This window comes from Myotis lucifugus, unplaced genomic scaffold, assembly GCF_000147115.1.
Source record: "Myotis lucifugus unplaced genomic scaffold, Myoluc2.0 scaffold_28, whole genome shotgun sequence".
Lineage (NCBI taxonomy): Eukaryota > Metazoa > Chordata > Mammalia > Chiroptera > Vespertilionidae > Myotis > Myotis lucifugus.
In genome coordinates, this window is record NW_005871076.1 from 490,555 (window position 1) to 505,714 (window position 15,160).

The 15,160-nt window shown below is 43.3% G+C and overlaps 1 protein-coding gene across 1 annotated transcript in view; it reads left to right on the top strand.

Moving 5' to 3' along the window:
* The window catches only part of PPP2R2B (protein phosphatase 2 regulatory subunit Bbeta), a 220,825-nt gene that overhangs the window by 135,026 nt on the left and 70,639 nt on the right, over positions 1 to 15,160 (top strand). The window contains exons 2-3 of the mRNA XM_023752142.1: positions 6,405 to 6,502; positions 9,381 to 9,546. Of these exons, the coding sequence (XP_023607910.1) occupies positions 6,405 to 6,502; positions 9,381 to 9,546 (264 nt within the window). The remainder of the gene's footprint in view (positions 1 to 6,404; positions 6,503 to 9,380; positions 9,547 to 15,160) is intronic.

Here is a 15,160-nt window from a genome sequence, read left to right on the forward strand (position 1 = left end):
TTTGGTAGAAAATAGCTCCAGCACACTATTTCAGTTATGAAAACTTATTAGAAACAAAAACCTCATCCAAGAAAATGGACTGTGAACCAGAACTCAGAAAGGAGTCCACAGTTTTATGTGCCTGAAAATAGTATTTTTAATTCCCCCTGGGAAGCCTAAAAATCCTGTTTGTTTAATCCACAAAGTCATTGCCAATCTAGCTAGAAGCTCCTGTGTAGGGATGATAAAGGGCAGACATGCTACCTTCCCCTCACGGCAGGACCCATTGCCAAATAATCACAGCCCTTCAGGCTGGAAGGGACCTTCCAAATCCTTCTCAACACAAACTTTCTGGCAACTAACCCCATTTCACCACTGCCATCCTCTGTGACACCTGTCTTCCATCCTTGCTGATGTGCTTGCCCTAGATCAGTGGTCGGCAAACTGCAGCTCGCGAGCCACATGCGGCTCTTTGGCCCCTTGAGTGTGGCTCTTCCACAAAATACCAACTTCTGCACATGGGCCACGAAGTTTCAATCTCACTGTACCTGCGCACCCGCACGTGGTATTTTGTGGAAGAGCCACACTCAAGGGGCCAAAGAGCCGCATGTGGCTCGCCAGCTGCAGTTTGCCGAACACTGCAAAACTCTCCCCAGAGTTGACCTGACCATCAGGAAGAAAGCCAAATGTTGAGTAGGTAGAATCAGTCTGCTGATACAAGTAGGGTCAAAGACTATAATATTACCTACCAAATGTTTCTTAGATGAAAGGTAAAGTATTTAATGGGTTTTAAAAGCTACATTACATTACCCTCTCATTTCAATTCCTTTGTCTATGATTGATGCTGAGAAGGCCGGTTCTAGTGACCTGGTCAGTAAGATTTTGTCCCATCAGAGGATTTGGGTTTAGGTCCTCTCTCATTTTAAACTGTGTCCTCATTTGGTCAAAATAGTCAACCTGCTGTTTGAATTGTACATTGCCCAATAATCGCGGGGCCTGCCTCAGACTCCAGCCTAGCACAGTACTGTGGGCAACTAGGCCATGGACTCCCTCCTCCCTCTGTCTCCCCATCACATCAATATAATTGCCAAGTTAATTTCTATTATTCAGGTACATGGAGATTATATGTATGGAATTACCAATCTTGGACCTTTGTGGGATCCTGAGAATGATTTTTTTAAGAAAAAGTTGGTCTTAGCAGTGCTCATTGAACCTGAAATGGGGTTACCAGGCCACCATCTTGTGGAAATTAAATAAACACAAGTAGATGTAGAACAGGGCAAACGTCATACTTCCTTTAAAAATCACTAGCTACACTTGACCTCTGTAACTGCTTTAGGCTTCTGTTCTCTGTTTTTAGTAAAAAATGTGCACTTGGTCTACAGAACAGAGGAAAAATGCTTTGTTTATAGTTTTTTGCTCAACAGTGTGAAAGGCTGGGCATTGAATAAAATTGTATCATATTAACTGGTCATTTAAAAACCAAAATCATGTTGAATTTGATGAGTTGGTTTCTGTTGACCATGATTTCAGATGAAGTGTAAGTCCTCTAGTTTATTCTTCTCGCCACATCCGATTTCTATAAAATTGTTTTGCCTTGAGCAGCCCAAGTTTTCCAGTTTTAACTGCTCTACCAAAGAGCATGATGCAAACACAGGAGAATTTGTATCAGAAGTTTCAGTATCTTGAAACTGGAATGTGGATGATTCATGAGTTTTGCATCAATTATTAAACAGTCATAGATGAAGATACACAGCGATGGATGGGGCAGTAACGTATTCTGGTTACACCTACTGGCTTAGCAGTGATAAATGAGTCAGGAAACCAGAAGATCAAAACAGGCATCAACTCGAGCTGCAATGGCAAAGGCTCTGAAATTAGTTAGACAGTTGCTATATATAAACAACCTACTATATAGAGCAGCGGACTGGCAGGATTAAAATAGATAAGGACTAGCAAGAGGACTAAGGAATTTCAGAATCCTGCTGTACCAATCACCCATTTTCTTAAAAGATTCTTGAGGGCAGCATAACACCAATAATGATAACACTTGGGAAAAAGGGAGACATTTTTATTAGCTGGAACCATGCCTGATGTCCCATAAGTACTGTCTTGGATCACGTGGCTTAGACTTGAGCCTGAATCTCTGTGTGTGTGTGTGTGTGTGTGTTGTGTTTCTTTCCCCTGTGCCTGGCTATTCCAAATCCCCACACCTGGCCTCAGTGTTATGTTCTGATTGGGTCACAGACTCCATTGCACCAGGTTGCCTGGACACATGCTCTCTAGTAGGCATTGTTCCTTTTATCTTTCTCCTTCCATGATACACATTTTTGTATGTGATAAATACTCTATGTGCATATCTATGGTTCCTAAGATATTACATATGTGTCCTTAGCATCCCGGCCAGCCAGTGTGGTTCGGTGGTTGAGTGTTAACCTATGAACTAGGAGGTCATGGTTCCATTCTGGATCAGGGCACATGCCCAGGTTTCAGTCTCAATCCCCAATGGGGGGCATGCAGGAGGCAGCCAATCAATGATTCTCATCATTAAGGTTTCTATCTCTCTTTCCTCTCAGAAATCAATAAAAATATATATTTTTCAAAAGTACTATAGCTTCCAAGCAATAATTGCCTTTAAGAAGGGTCTTGGGACAATGCCTTAACCCAGTGGTTGGCAAACTCATTAGTCAACAGAACCAAATATCAACAGGAAAACGATTGAAATTTCTTTTGAGAGCCAAATTTTTTTAAACTTAAACTATATAGGTAGGTACATTGTTATTAACTTAATTAGGGTACTCCTAAGGCTTAGGAAGAGCCACACTCAAGGGGCCAAAGAGCCGCATGTGGCTTGCGAGCCACAGTTTGCCGACCACGGCCTTAACCTAAAGGTATTACTCTCATGGTAGGGGCTGTCGGTGTCATGGTAGTTGGGGCCCAGTGGTCTTTCCTAACAATTTTTTAAAAATCTATTTTTACTGATATTTTTCAGAGAGGAAGGGAGAGAGAGTGAGAAATAGAAACATCAATGATGAGAGAGAATCATTGATTGGCTGCCTCCTGCTGCATGCCCCACACTGAGATCAAGACCGCAATCTGGGCATGTGCCCTTGACCGGAATTAAACCTGGGACTCTTCAGTCCACAGGCGGACACTCTATCCACTAAGCCAAACCAGCTAGGGCTTTCCTAACAATCTATAATAATAAAAGGGTAATATGCTAATTAGACCGGACGACCTTCCGGACTAAGCTGCGGCACCGTGGGGCCATGGCAGAGGCAGCTGCTGCAGCTGCGGGGTCCAAGCCCCTTGCACAAATTTCGAATTTCATGCATCAGGCCTCTAGTTTGTAAAGAATATGGATAGCATGCACATGTGAAAGAACATTTTAGCAAATACAAAAACAATGTATTCTTTTCTAAAGGCTGAGGGAATAGTGAGTAAAAATAGATGCACCAGGCAGAATTTATTTGTAGAGGCTTGAGTGCAGATGATTATTTTTGAAGATGGTGATAGAAACATGGTGGAGTGGGGTGGAGTGGTGCACGTTTTAGTTGAAGTGACTTGGAGGGCAGGGACCTTGAAGCTTGTGTCCATGGAGCCTAGAAGAATGCTTTGTACATCCTGTGCAGTGATGAGTAGTATAAATAAATGAACAGATCCATGCCTGAGAATTATTGATTTAAAAAATATATCCTACCTTGTTTTGACCTGTGTGGATCTTAAAGGGAGAAGAAGGACATTTTCAGAGAGTCTGGGCACAAAGGCAATGTATACGGCAACTGAGAAAGAGAGTTTTGTTTCCCTTGGAGTGACATTTTCTTGGAAACTGAGCCAGAGGCTGACCTTGGGAAAAGCTGCTTGACTCTTCTGATACCCAACTTCCCAAAAGGAAAAGCCCATCCTTTAGTCCTCAATGCGTGGACCCTGCCACCCACCCAGAACTCCGTGTTAACATTGCTGGGAGAGGAAGGACGTGAACTGCACTTAAGTAGCCTTTAGCCCTAAAGACAGGAGTGGGGCGCTGTTAACCCCCAGGCCTGGTCTCCCCACCACTCAATCATTATTCCCCACTACCCTTTTCTCTAGAACCCGTTTGTGTCTTCAGCAGTTTGAGGGCTCTGACTCACTCCGTAGTACCCCACAGAAGCCTGAAAGAAAAAAGAAATGGCCTTGTCTTCATTAGGTTCCACCCAAGTCAGGAGTCTCCGTGAATAACCCCATTGCTCACCACTCATTGAAAAGCCAGTAGCAGTCCCTAAGAAATGTATCCTAGCACTCGAGTGCTTTGCGGAGGCAGTGCAAACACTAAGCAGCCGCCTTCCCTCCTCTGTACATGAGCGTGCTTAGCTAAGATGCACCAACTGTGACAAAGAAACGTGGGCAAGTAATTCACTTGAGGTGGTTGGCTCCCCAGCCCTGCTGGGCTTCCTTCCTCCTCAGTGGGCACTTGTTCGAGAAATGGGCCTCCTCCGCTTGCATTAGGAACGGGATAAGCACTCGCTTATTTCATGTTTCCTTGAGGTCGCATTCATTTGGAGGGCTCTTCCTGAGGGAACGGACTAGATCTCTGGTTGAGATCATCAGGAAGGAATGGGGTGGTCTTTTCTGAAGGAAGACTATAGACCAGGCGTCACAAGCTGGTGACTCACACACCACATTCAGCCCACAGACAAGATTACACTTTTTTTAAATGTCCTGGTGTTGAAAAAAAGAATTAGTTGTCCATATATAAAATTGAAGAGATTTTGCATAAAAATCTTGATTTCCAACTTCTTTGAAAAAGACCAGAATATCTGCCAACGCTCGCAATAGTTGATGGCCACAGTTGGCTTAAGCCGAGCAGCCACTTGTCCCCTAAGAGAGGACACAAGCTTCCTACTGCATCTGGTTTTCTTCACTCCATTTTACCTAGTGCTCCTGTAGAGCTTTGCATTTGCTGTCCTGGGGTCAGTCGCCTAAGAGGCCCAAACAAATCATGAATTGGCCCAGGCCGGGTGGTTCAGTTAGTTGGAGTGTCCCATACACCCAAAGGTTGCAGGTTCGATCCCAGGTCGGGTCATACACAGGAAGCAACCCATCAATGTTTCTCTCTCTCCCTTCCTCTCTCTCTACAGTCAATAAAAAACATATCCTCGGGTGAGGATTTTTTTTTAAAAAAGCAATCATGAATTGCTCTTTTAAATGTGCCCAGCCTGAAAGTGACTATGGTTTGTGCCTTTTTCTTTTCCCTTCTACACAAAGGATGACCATTAAGAGCATTATCATCTGTGGAACAGGACAGTTATGTGCAAAGTGGAGAATTGTACACTACTTACCTGAATAAGTCAGGCATACCAAGAAAATCCTGAAACGATGATATTAATGTAAGATTTGAGATGTGAACTATTCAGAGGCAATTGCCTTCATTTCCCAGCTCACTGTTTCCCCTCTGCTTTTCTCACATGGACATAATCCTCAGAATGTTCCTCTGTCAAAGGCCATGGTCATAATTCCCCTCCCCCCCTCACCACCCCTTTTTTTAGAACTTATTTGAACTCTCAGGAGCAATTGTTGAAGCCCTGCAAGGGAATAATTGCACAAGAATTAACCTCTGACATGTTTCTAAAAATAGCCCTAATAAATCCCATCATAGGTAATTTACCTGTCCGTATTCCTCCGGGGGTAACCGGCGTTGAAGAAAGACTTGGCAGGCTGGCGTTCGCTCAGCAATTATCGGTGATCTGAGTTCCTGGCGCCTGTGTATTTTCTCTCTTGGGAAACACAGAGGACAAATTGCCCTCTGACTTCCCCTCTGACTCATGACCGTTTCCCCAGCACCCTTCACCTGGGGTTGGAATAAGGCGTGCTCTTCCAGAAAGGAGTGTTGGGCTCACCAAAAAAAGAGGTACCACGGGGTCAAGCTGGAGCATTTGTGGGGTCCTTCCATGAGTTTCCAACTTGCAAAGGTTGCCAGTGTTTTTCCATGTCTGAGCTTCAGGCATCCCCAGCCCTCGTTTGCATAGCCACCACAGAAACCTGTGTGGGGCAGTGCCTCGGTATAGAAGAAAAGGAAATGCAAAGAGGCCAGGAGTGGGTACAGGCTCCATGGCTGGTAGAAACTTTTATCAAAGAGTATGGCCATTTCCATGAGCCTTAAGGAAACTCATTTTCTCTTGCCCAACATAAAAGGGTCTGAACGTGCTGCTTCCTTTTGTTCTCGCCAGATGTTCCAGGAGACCACAGCGCAGTGTGGGCATCTAGGAAATGTACTTTCCCAAGAGCCGCTTCTCGCAGCACTTAAAATACAGAACATAAAGCCCTTGCAAATTCCACTGCAGAGACAAAGCCCTGAGCCCTTAAATGCACAGAAAAGTGTGTCTATGATCTGTCGTTTCAAAGCAAGTGTGCAGTTACTTAAATTGCCTTTGTCTTCTTCTTTTCAGCTGACATTATCTCTACGGTAGAATTCAACCACACGGGAGAATTACTAGCGACAGGGGACAAGGGGGGTCGGGTTGTAATATTTCAACGAGAGCAGGAGGTAAGTGGCAAGTGACTGCAAAATGCCCCTTTCCTTCCCTTTTTAGCGGAGGCCTCCCGCTGTTCCTTAATCCTCCCGTGTCCCCCTTCACCTTGCTGCTTTGCTAGCCAACTAAAAACTGCCAAGAAGTCATTAACATCAACCGTTCCACCTTCCGGCTCATGAAAGCACCTGAAAATAGAGCCTTTCCTGGGCACGGCCTTATCTTTTCACGTTCTCACGTCTCATCTGACCTGCAAAATGCCACGGGTGCTTTTTGAGCATAACTCCTCCCTTCGGAGTGAAATTCATCCTGGAGTGATTAAAATGAAGCCTCTGCTCCTTTCAGGGGCTCTCACAGAATATGTAGGAGGAAGAAACGGTTCTTTGTCCACAGCTGTGAAAGGGACAACTTGGGTCAGTGGAGAAGAAAATGGTAGCTCACCCCACCAAAGGGAGTTCAGTCCCACAAAATGACATCTGAGCGATGCACAGGGCACACACTTTACTGTGGGTGACTCGAAGGTCCCTGAGCTGAGTGCTGTGTGCTTTCCGAGCGGGAGTTTTAATTTCCACTGAATCTCAAAAAGCCCCTTTCTTCCTGGGACTTGGGTTCCACTAGGAATTGTGTCTCTTTTTCATATAAATTGCGTTTCGGGGTGTCTGTTTCTGCTTTGTCAGAAGGGAAGCATGGCCCGATGTGATTGCCTTGGCTTCCCCTGGCCTGGTCCTGGGGCTCCCAGCAGGCCAGCCTGTGTGCTAGTAACGCTCCCATCTGCTACCGTCTGCCTCCGAGACTCACCCAGCACAGCGTGGGGAGGCCGAGTGCAGGAGGAAGGGTTCAGCGGAGACTTCCCTAGCAATTGAGTGCCTGCTTTGTGCCTCCAAGCCATTTATGTTCCACCTCCCCTCAAAAAAAGGAAAGCCTCATTTAGAGGTGATGTATTTGGTAATTGCACATTATTTGCAATTAATTTCTATAAGGGCATCCTAATCCCCCGGGGTTCTGTAGAAATTCAAGTGTTCAGCATGAAGTCAGGCACCCAGCCTGTTCCACTGGTCCTGGAAACAGGGAAATGGGCTTGGCAAGTAGGAACTAATAGCTCTTCGTGACCTGGAATTTTTCCTGCTTTTCCAGAGCTGCCGAGTGCTAATTGGTCTGGCACATACGGCACACACTTGACAGTCTGATTTGGATGGTACCAAATCAACATTCGGATGAATTTATTGTTAAGGTGGACTGGCGCTCTCCGCAGTAGGCAGGCTGGTTACATGTCTGTCAGTCAGCGTGGCAAGTCCTCTTCAAGCTGATTTTCAAACTTTCTTCTTCAATTTGAAAAAAAAAAAAATCCCATTAGGTTCATGGTGATGATAAAGAGGAACCGGAGGAGCTATTTAGCATAAATTACCCTGGGCAGTGTGTTGCCAGTAATATTCCAAACCACATTTTCCCTTTGCTATTTATAGGTTCCACCCATTTTAATTTACTGGAATATGTGGGAAGCCTGATTCATTAGTAGAATGAAGGGGGACACGTTTTCCCAAGGAGAGTGATTTGGTTCAATAAAAAATAAATGTCCAGTATAATAACACGCAGTTGAGTGTTGAGCTCTGTGGGGAGGCGTGGGGTTGAAATGGGCACTAAGCCTCAGAAACGAAGCCATGGGACACCGAGGTCAGGTGTGTTTTCCGTGTCTGTGAGTGACTTCTTAAGAGCCGCAGTCCTGGAGGGCTTGCTGGAGGAAGGAACCTCAGTGCCCTCACAAATACATGGAACACCTGGGCGTCAGCACCCATCAGGAAGTGGATTTTGGTTTGGATATTCAGTACCCAGAAATCTAGGTGTTTTTTTTTTGTTTAATTGAGCCTTTATTACGAGTCAAGCTTTTGTGACAAATGTCTATAAAGACCTGGATTGGAATTTTGAACACAGTTTTCCAAAGCCTGGCCCTTAAAACTCTTGGTAGTCACGTTCTAAAATGCCTGAAACGAAACCTCCCCTCCCTCTTTTCCTTTCTGCTCTTTCTTTGTTTCACGCCCTCTTTTTCCTTCTCTCCGCCTTTCTCCTTTCCCTTGCCCCTTTCTGCAGACCCTTCCCCTGATGTTTCATTCTCTCACCATTTATTTAGCTCCTTCTGTTTGCCTGTTGCAGAATCAGAGCTAGGAGAAAGCCAGGGCTGAGGTCTCATCACCTCCCCATGATGCAGGTGTCACCCCTGTGCTCCTGTCTGTTTTGTTTCCCATGTTAGAAAAAAGGGGGGGTGGAGAGGGATCTGATGCCCAGATCTGCTCCTTAGAAGTCCTGTGACCTTGGAAGATATCTCTGAGCCTCCTTTGTCCATTTCCCTGCTCTTCCCACGTCTCCAAGATTCTCTGAGAATCTGGGGAGACTTTAAAAGGCCAATGAAAGGTACAGATGCCATAGCTTTGCACTCTTTGTAAGGGATTGATAGACATACATATGGACATCAGCATGGGTCCAAAGGGTGTTCAAGACATCCACTAATGCAGAACGAAAATATTAGAACTTCTGTTTATATTGATTTTTAAATGTATATTCATTTTAAAATCATGTCCTAGTTTAACTTCTGTTTCTATGTATATGTTACGATGTATACCATATATTATAGAATTTTATGTATATCATTTAGGCCTGTATGGATATTGGAGATACTGATAGTCACCAGCAGCTGCAAGATCAGATGCTTTGGAGGCCTGTGAGCTAAGGCAAAACTTGTGGCTCTCATGGTCCTGCCCTCATCCCACGCTGATGGCCTGCCTATCCATCCCTAATGATTCTGCTCAAAAAAAAAAAAAAGAAGAAGAAATTGGTGAATTCACAGGTGGCCTATGTGATTTAATCTTTCGTGTATTCCCCTCCCCCTGCCTTTTTTTACAGAGCAAAAATCAGGTTCATCGTAGGGGTGAATACAATGTTTACAGCACGTTCCAGAGCCATGAACCCGAGTTCGATTACCTGAAGAGTTTGGAAATAGAAGAAAAAATCAATAAAATAAGATGGCTCCCCCAGCAGAATGCAGCCTACTTCCTTCTGTCTACTAACGGTACGTACAAGTGACTGCTCCTATTTGGTATTGTCGGAGATAGAAGCAGCCACATCATATGTTTCAGTCTCTCTTAGACTCCATTTTCCTTCTTAACCTTGTGGGCTGTCAAAAAAACTTAGCAACAATCTTTGCAAGATGCTTACCTTAGTGCCTGGCGCAGAGTGGGCCCTCAGTGAATAGTAGGGATTCTTTTTAAATATCACACATTTCTGACCCAATTATGTGAGCCCCAGTATCTGCAGTTTTTGACTAATGCAGATTATTTCCAGGTGCTTCTGGAATGTGACTTCCTGTTTTAAGATTCATTGAATGTTTTTCTGGGAACGCATTTCAGGAACCCCGGACAGGCCGTCCTGTGAGTCTGGCATACTGAGTAGAAGTTATTAATCCCTGAATGTGTTTGGGGTTTTTTCTCTCTCTGACACAATCAAGTTCTCTGAGCACAAGTCAAGGAGAGAGAGGGATCCTACCAAAGGATGATTAAGAAGTGGTTTCTTTCTCTTTCTCCCTCCATGCTCTTCTAAGAGCAATTGTTGATTTCGGGAGAGTTGCTATAAATAGGTCCAGGAGAGAGGAGGTTGGGGGTTGACTAGAGAGCCAAATTCCATGCTAATTCAGTGGAATTACCTACCCTAGCGTTTCTCAATGCCATTGCTGACAGAAGCCCACCTATGCTTGAAACAATTTAGAATAAAAGCATATACTAAAGGGTGCTAATTGAATAGCATAGCAATTAAGAGGATTAGTGGATACAAATTAAACACCCTCTCCCAAGCAAATAAGCTGGAGCCTGATTCATTGTGTGTGAGTCTGTGAGGAGTGTACATTTAAATATGGGTCAGAAAGCGAGGGATTCGCTATTTGCCCATCCCCAGCATTTATAAAGGGAAGTGCGCATATGTCAAGTGAAAAAAATGTAAATACTGTATATAGTATGATCAGACGTATATTAACATTTTTAAAGACTAAAAGGAAACATACCTAAAGGCTTACCATGATTAATTTTTGATTATGTATTATGGGTTTCTTATAAATTTATTCTTTTTATCACTTTTATTTTCTAAGTTTTGATGATGAGTTTTATATTTTATTTTAAAAGGAGGGAGGGGTTTTCTTAATGCGTATGAACCAAAAATCCCTCAAATATGAAACCAGTGTACAACTGTAAAAAAAATGGCAATTCTGAAACAGCCAGTTTGGAGTTATTCACGCATGGCTTATCTCAACATGTCCAGATTTCCAGTCATCTGTTTTTCCAGATTCCAAGTAATTTAATTCTTTCTCATAACTGTATTTATTGTTCTATTAATTTTGTGAACTATGTTTCTTGAAAGCCAAACCATATGAATTTGTTTCAATGTCTTCCCTCTTAGTTTTACCATTGAATTTCACTCAAAGGCTCTGCAGATTCAACACTACTTAGATTAAAAAAGACTTCTGATGATTCCGACTTAATTACTTTGGGCAGAGAAAGTGTCTGATTATCTGCTCTAGCTAGCTTACTTTATATTATGAAATTTAGCCTATTGATTATTACAATAAAATTCAAAGATGCATTAACTCCTTTGTGGGGGGGGGATGGGAAAAAATCAGTGAAATGCAATGAAGATTAATTATATAGCATAATGTTCTGTTAATTGAGTTTTTAAATAGTTTTTTGATTAACAAGGATATTATCTTCCCATTTGGGATGCTATTTCATATGCCAACAGCATCTCCAAATGATTCTTATAAGAAAAATTCCCACGTTCTCCTGGGATTTTCTTTTTTATACTAATATTGAGGTTGAGAATTCCCCTTAAGCCAAATAGGTTAACATGCGAAAATTAATGGGAGACAATTGGAATTACTGTACAAAAGAGAAAATGAAGATAGATGATAAGATTGTGTTTAAAAGCTGCCACAAGTAATGATAAACCACTCAGAGAGCCAGCCATAATATAGAAAAAGTCATTACTCATAGTAACAGCCACCTGTTTGTTCCTCAGACGTCCTTATCCACAAAGCTTTCAGAGAGGGAGTCAAGAAACACTGTGTGATAATAAAGTCAAGAATGACTCCAGGCAACCCAACCATTGGGGAATTGGATTGAATTCGCCATCAATTATCTTTTTTTAAAGAAACACAACTGTGCTTATCTCATTATAATTGGATACAGTTTTTACTTTCTGTTAGAATATAACTTTACAATTTCTAATGAAAAATAAACCAACATTCGGTTGTGAATCTAGACCTTAAAATTATTTGCGAGATGAAAAGATGTTGCCTTGCCTAGCTTTCTATTTCTGTCTTAGTACCTATGATGAGAAGGGAAGGTATATTTTACTTGATAGATGGGCTATGAAAATAGTTAGGTGTTCATTGCAAAACCATTAGAAGATAGAGAAGCAAAATAAAAATAATGTGTTCCCATCCAGAGAGAACCACTGTGTCTTTTAAAGAAAACACCAAAGAGGCATGGATAAATCTGTTTTTTATTAGCAGAAATGTGGTATATTCTGTACACTGTTTGACAACCAGATTTTTTTATGTAATACTTAATAACAGGAATATCTTCCTAACTGTTAAATATTCTCCTAAAATTCCATAACATTTTCAAGGACTGCATAGCATTCCCCTGTATGATTCTTCTATAGTTTACTAATATCTCCCATTATTAGACCTTTAATTATTAAATTCTCACTATTAGAAGTTATATATTTATAGGAATAGATGTTGGAATAGATAGATATGATTAGAAAAAAACATACTCATAAACTATGTATAACATGTTGTATCTATTTAAAACAGTTATGTGATTGCTCACAGAAATGAAAGGACATACTAAGGTTTTCATACTAGATATCTCTGTCTAGTGCAGTGGTTTTCAACCTTCTGGCCCTTTAAATACAGTTTTATTGTTGTGACCCAACCATAAAATTATTTTCGTTGCTACTTCATAACTGTAATGTTGCTACTGTTATGAATCGTAATGTAAATATCTGATATGCAGGATGGTCTTAGGCGACCCCTGTCAAAGGGTCGTTTGACTGCCAAAGGGGTCGCGACCCACAAGTTGAGAACTGCTGGTCTAATGGAATTGAGGGAGATTTTCATTTTTTTACTTTTATGCTCATTTTTATTTTCTACAATCCTATCCTATATAATAAAAGGGTAATATGCAAATTGACCCTAATGGTGGAATGACCTGGAACAACCAGTCGCTATGACACATACTGACCACCAGGGGGCAGAAACTCAATGCAGGAGCTGCCTCACCTCACCCACCCCTCCACTCCCTGTCAGTGCACTCCCACAGGGGGAGCTATGCTCAGCCACAAGCCGGGCGCAGTGGTGGTGGCAGGAGCCTCTCCCGCCTCCTCAGCAGCTCTAAAGATGTCCAACTGTGGCTTAGGAATGGGTCTAAGCTGTAATCGGATATCCCCCGAGGGCTCCCGGGCTGCCAGAGGGATGTCTGACTGCCAGCTTAGGCCCGATCCCCAGGGAAGCGGGCATAAGTTGGCAGGTGGACATCCCCTGAGGGGGCCCAGAATGCAAGAGGGCACAGGCCAGGCTGAGGAACCCCCCCCCCCCCCAGTGCATGAATTTTCGGGCACCGGGCCTCTTGTTATATAAAAAATATACACTTTGTATAATAAAAAGAAGGAATTAAAATGAGAAAATAAACATATATATGTAATATTATTGGTTTTTATTTCTCCCCCAAAAAAATGCATAGAAAAAAAAATACTAAGAGGATCTATGCAAAATGTTAACAATGATTGTCCCTGACTGAAGAGATTATAGGTGATTTTTATTCTTTTTTTAATATATTTTATTGATTCCTCACAGAGAGGAAGGGAGAGGGATAGTTAGAAACATCGATGAGAGAGAAACATCGATCAGCTGCCTCCTGCACACCCCCCACTGGGGATGTGCTCACAACCAAGGTACATGCCCTTGACTGGAATCGAACCTGAGACCCTTCAGTCTGCAGGCCAACGCTCCATCCACGGAGCCAAACTGGTCAGGGCGATGATTTTTATTCTTTATGCTTTACCTATGATTTCTCTATTTCTCCACAGAGCAATTATCACTCACAAGAAAAATGTAAGGAAAGAATTGCCTTGCAAATGGGATGGGATGCATTCCAAAGGCAAGCAATTGAAAGTATTTGGTGTTAAAAGTCACTGATTTGCATTCTTCTAAGTCACAGTTGATCAGTACCTAATCAAGTGACTGTATAAATATGGCCCGTATTTCCTTTTTGTCACAGTTCCGTGTGTAGCAGGATATCCAGAGAGGGCAGGACTAGAGGAGTGCCAGCACATAGTGCCTGGGAAGGCCTTCCTGGCCCTCGCCCCAGGATAGCCGGTGCGTGCACAGATCTCACACGAGCAGCCTGGCCAGGCTGCCAGCAGCATGACCAGCCCGAGTGACCCCCAGACCTTAGGAAACAGAGGCACTTACTTGTTCAATTGTCCAAATTGTTGTAGAAAGCCCACTTCCCAATGGGGTGCGTTTCAGACCTCCGAGGACAAGGCTTTGGTGAGGGGGGGGGGGCGGGGGCAAGAGAGAAGGGGAATCCTAGGGAAGACAGGGAGAGGGCGGCTTCTCTCCCCAGACAGTCTTACACAGAGGACGTAGGATGTGCTGACATCATCCTGGGGGAAGCTAATGCCGTCAGCGCAACAAGTTGTTATTGCAGAATAGTTGCCCAACTTGCTCATTCTAATAACAGCTGCCATTGTGAACCACTATTAGAAGCCCAACACTGCGGTACACACTGTAGCCACAGTGTTTCATTCAATCCTCATAAGAGCCCCGTGAGGAAGGCCTGGCTTTCCTTAATTTACAGATAAAGAAACTGAGGCAGCCCTAACCAGTTTGGCTCAGTGGATAGAGCGTTGGCCTACGGACTGAAGGGTCCCAGGTTTGATTCCGGTCAAGGGCATATATCTTGGTTGTGGGCACATCCCCAGTAGGGGGTGTGCAGGAGGCAGCTGATCGATGTTTCTCTCTCATTGATGTTTCTAACTCTCTATCCCTTCCTCTCTGTAAAAAAATCAATAAAATATATATTTTTTTTAAAAAGAAACTGAGGCACTTTATTTGTAAGATTAGAATATTCGGGACATATTTGTACTGAAAAATTACACGTTATCTGAAATTCAGATGTAACTGTGTGTTCTGTAGTTGTTTCTCTGCTCAATCTGGTAGTCCCATTTGTTTGTCACTCAAGAAATACTAGCTAGGCGCCTGCTGGGTGGGGATCACAGTGCTGGGCCACGTGGCTGGCTGGAGTTGGCGTGGGGACGGGGCCGAGGTTGTCTGGTTCCACACTTACCTTGTGCAGGCATAGAGAAAGATTTGAGAAGGCACCGAGCCCCTGCCTTCCAGAAGAGAAGTTAGAACAAGTACAAATTATGAATGTAGGATCTGATAAGGAAGGCTCCCAAAGGCCCAAAGCCCACAGGCATGATCTGTTTGGCCCGAACATGTTTCTTTATAAAATGGAATGGAACGTCTGCAGGTGGGGCATGCGGTCTCTACCTCCCCCAAAACCCCTTGCTCCTGTCACTCATCTCCTGACCTGCCCCACCCCTCTAGGCATTGGACTTCTCACCACGAT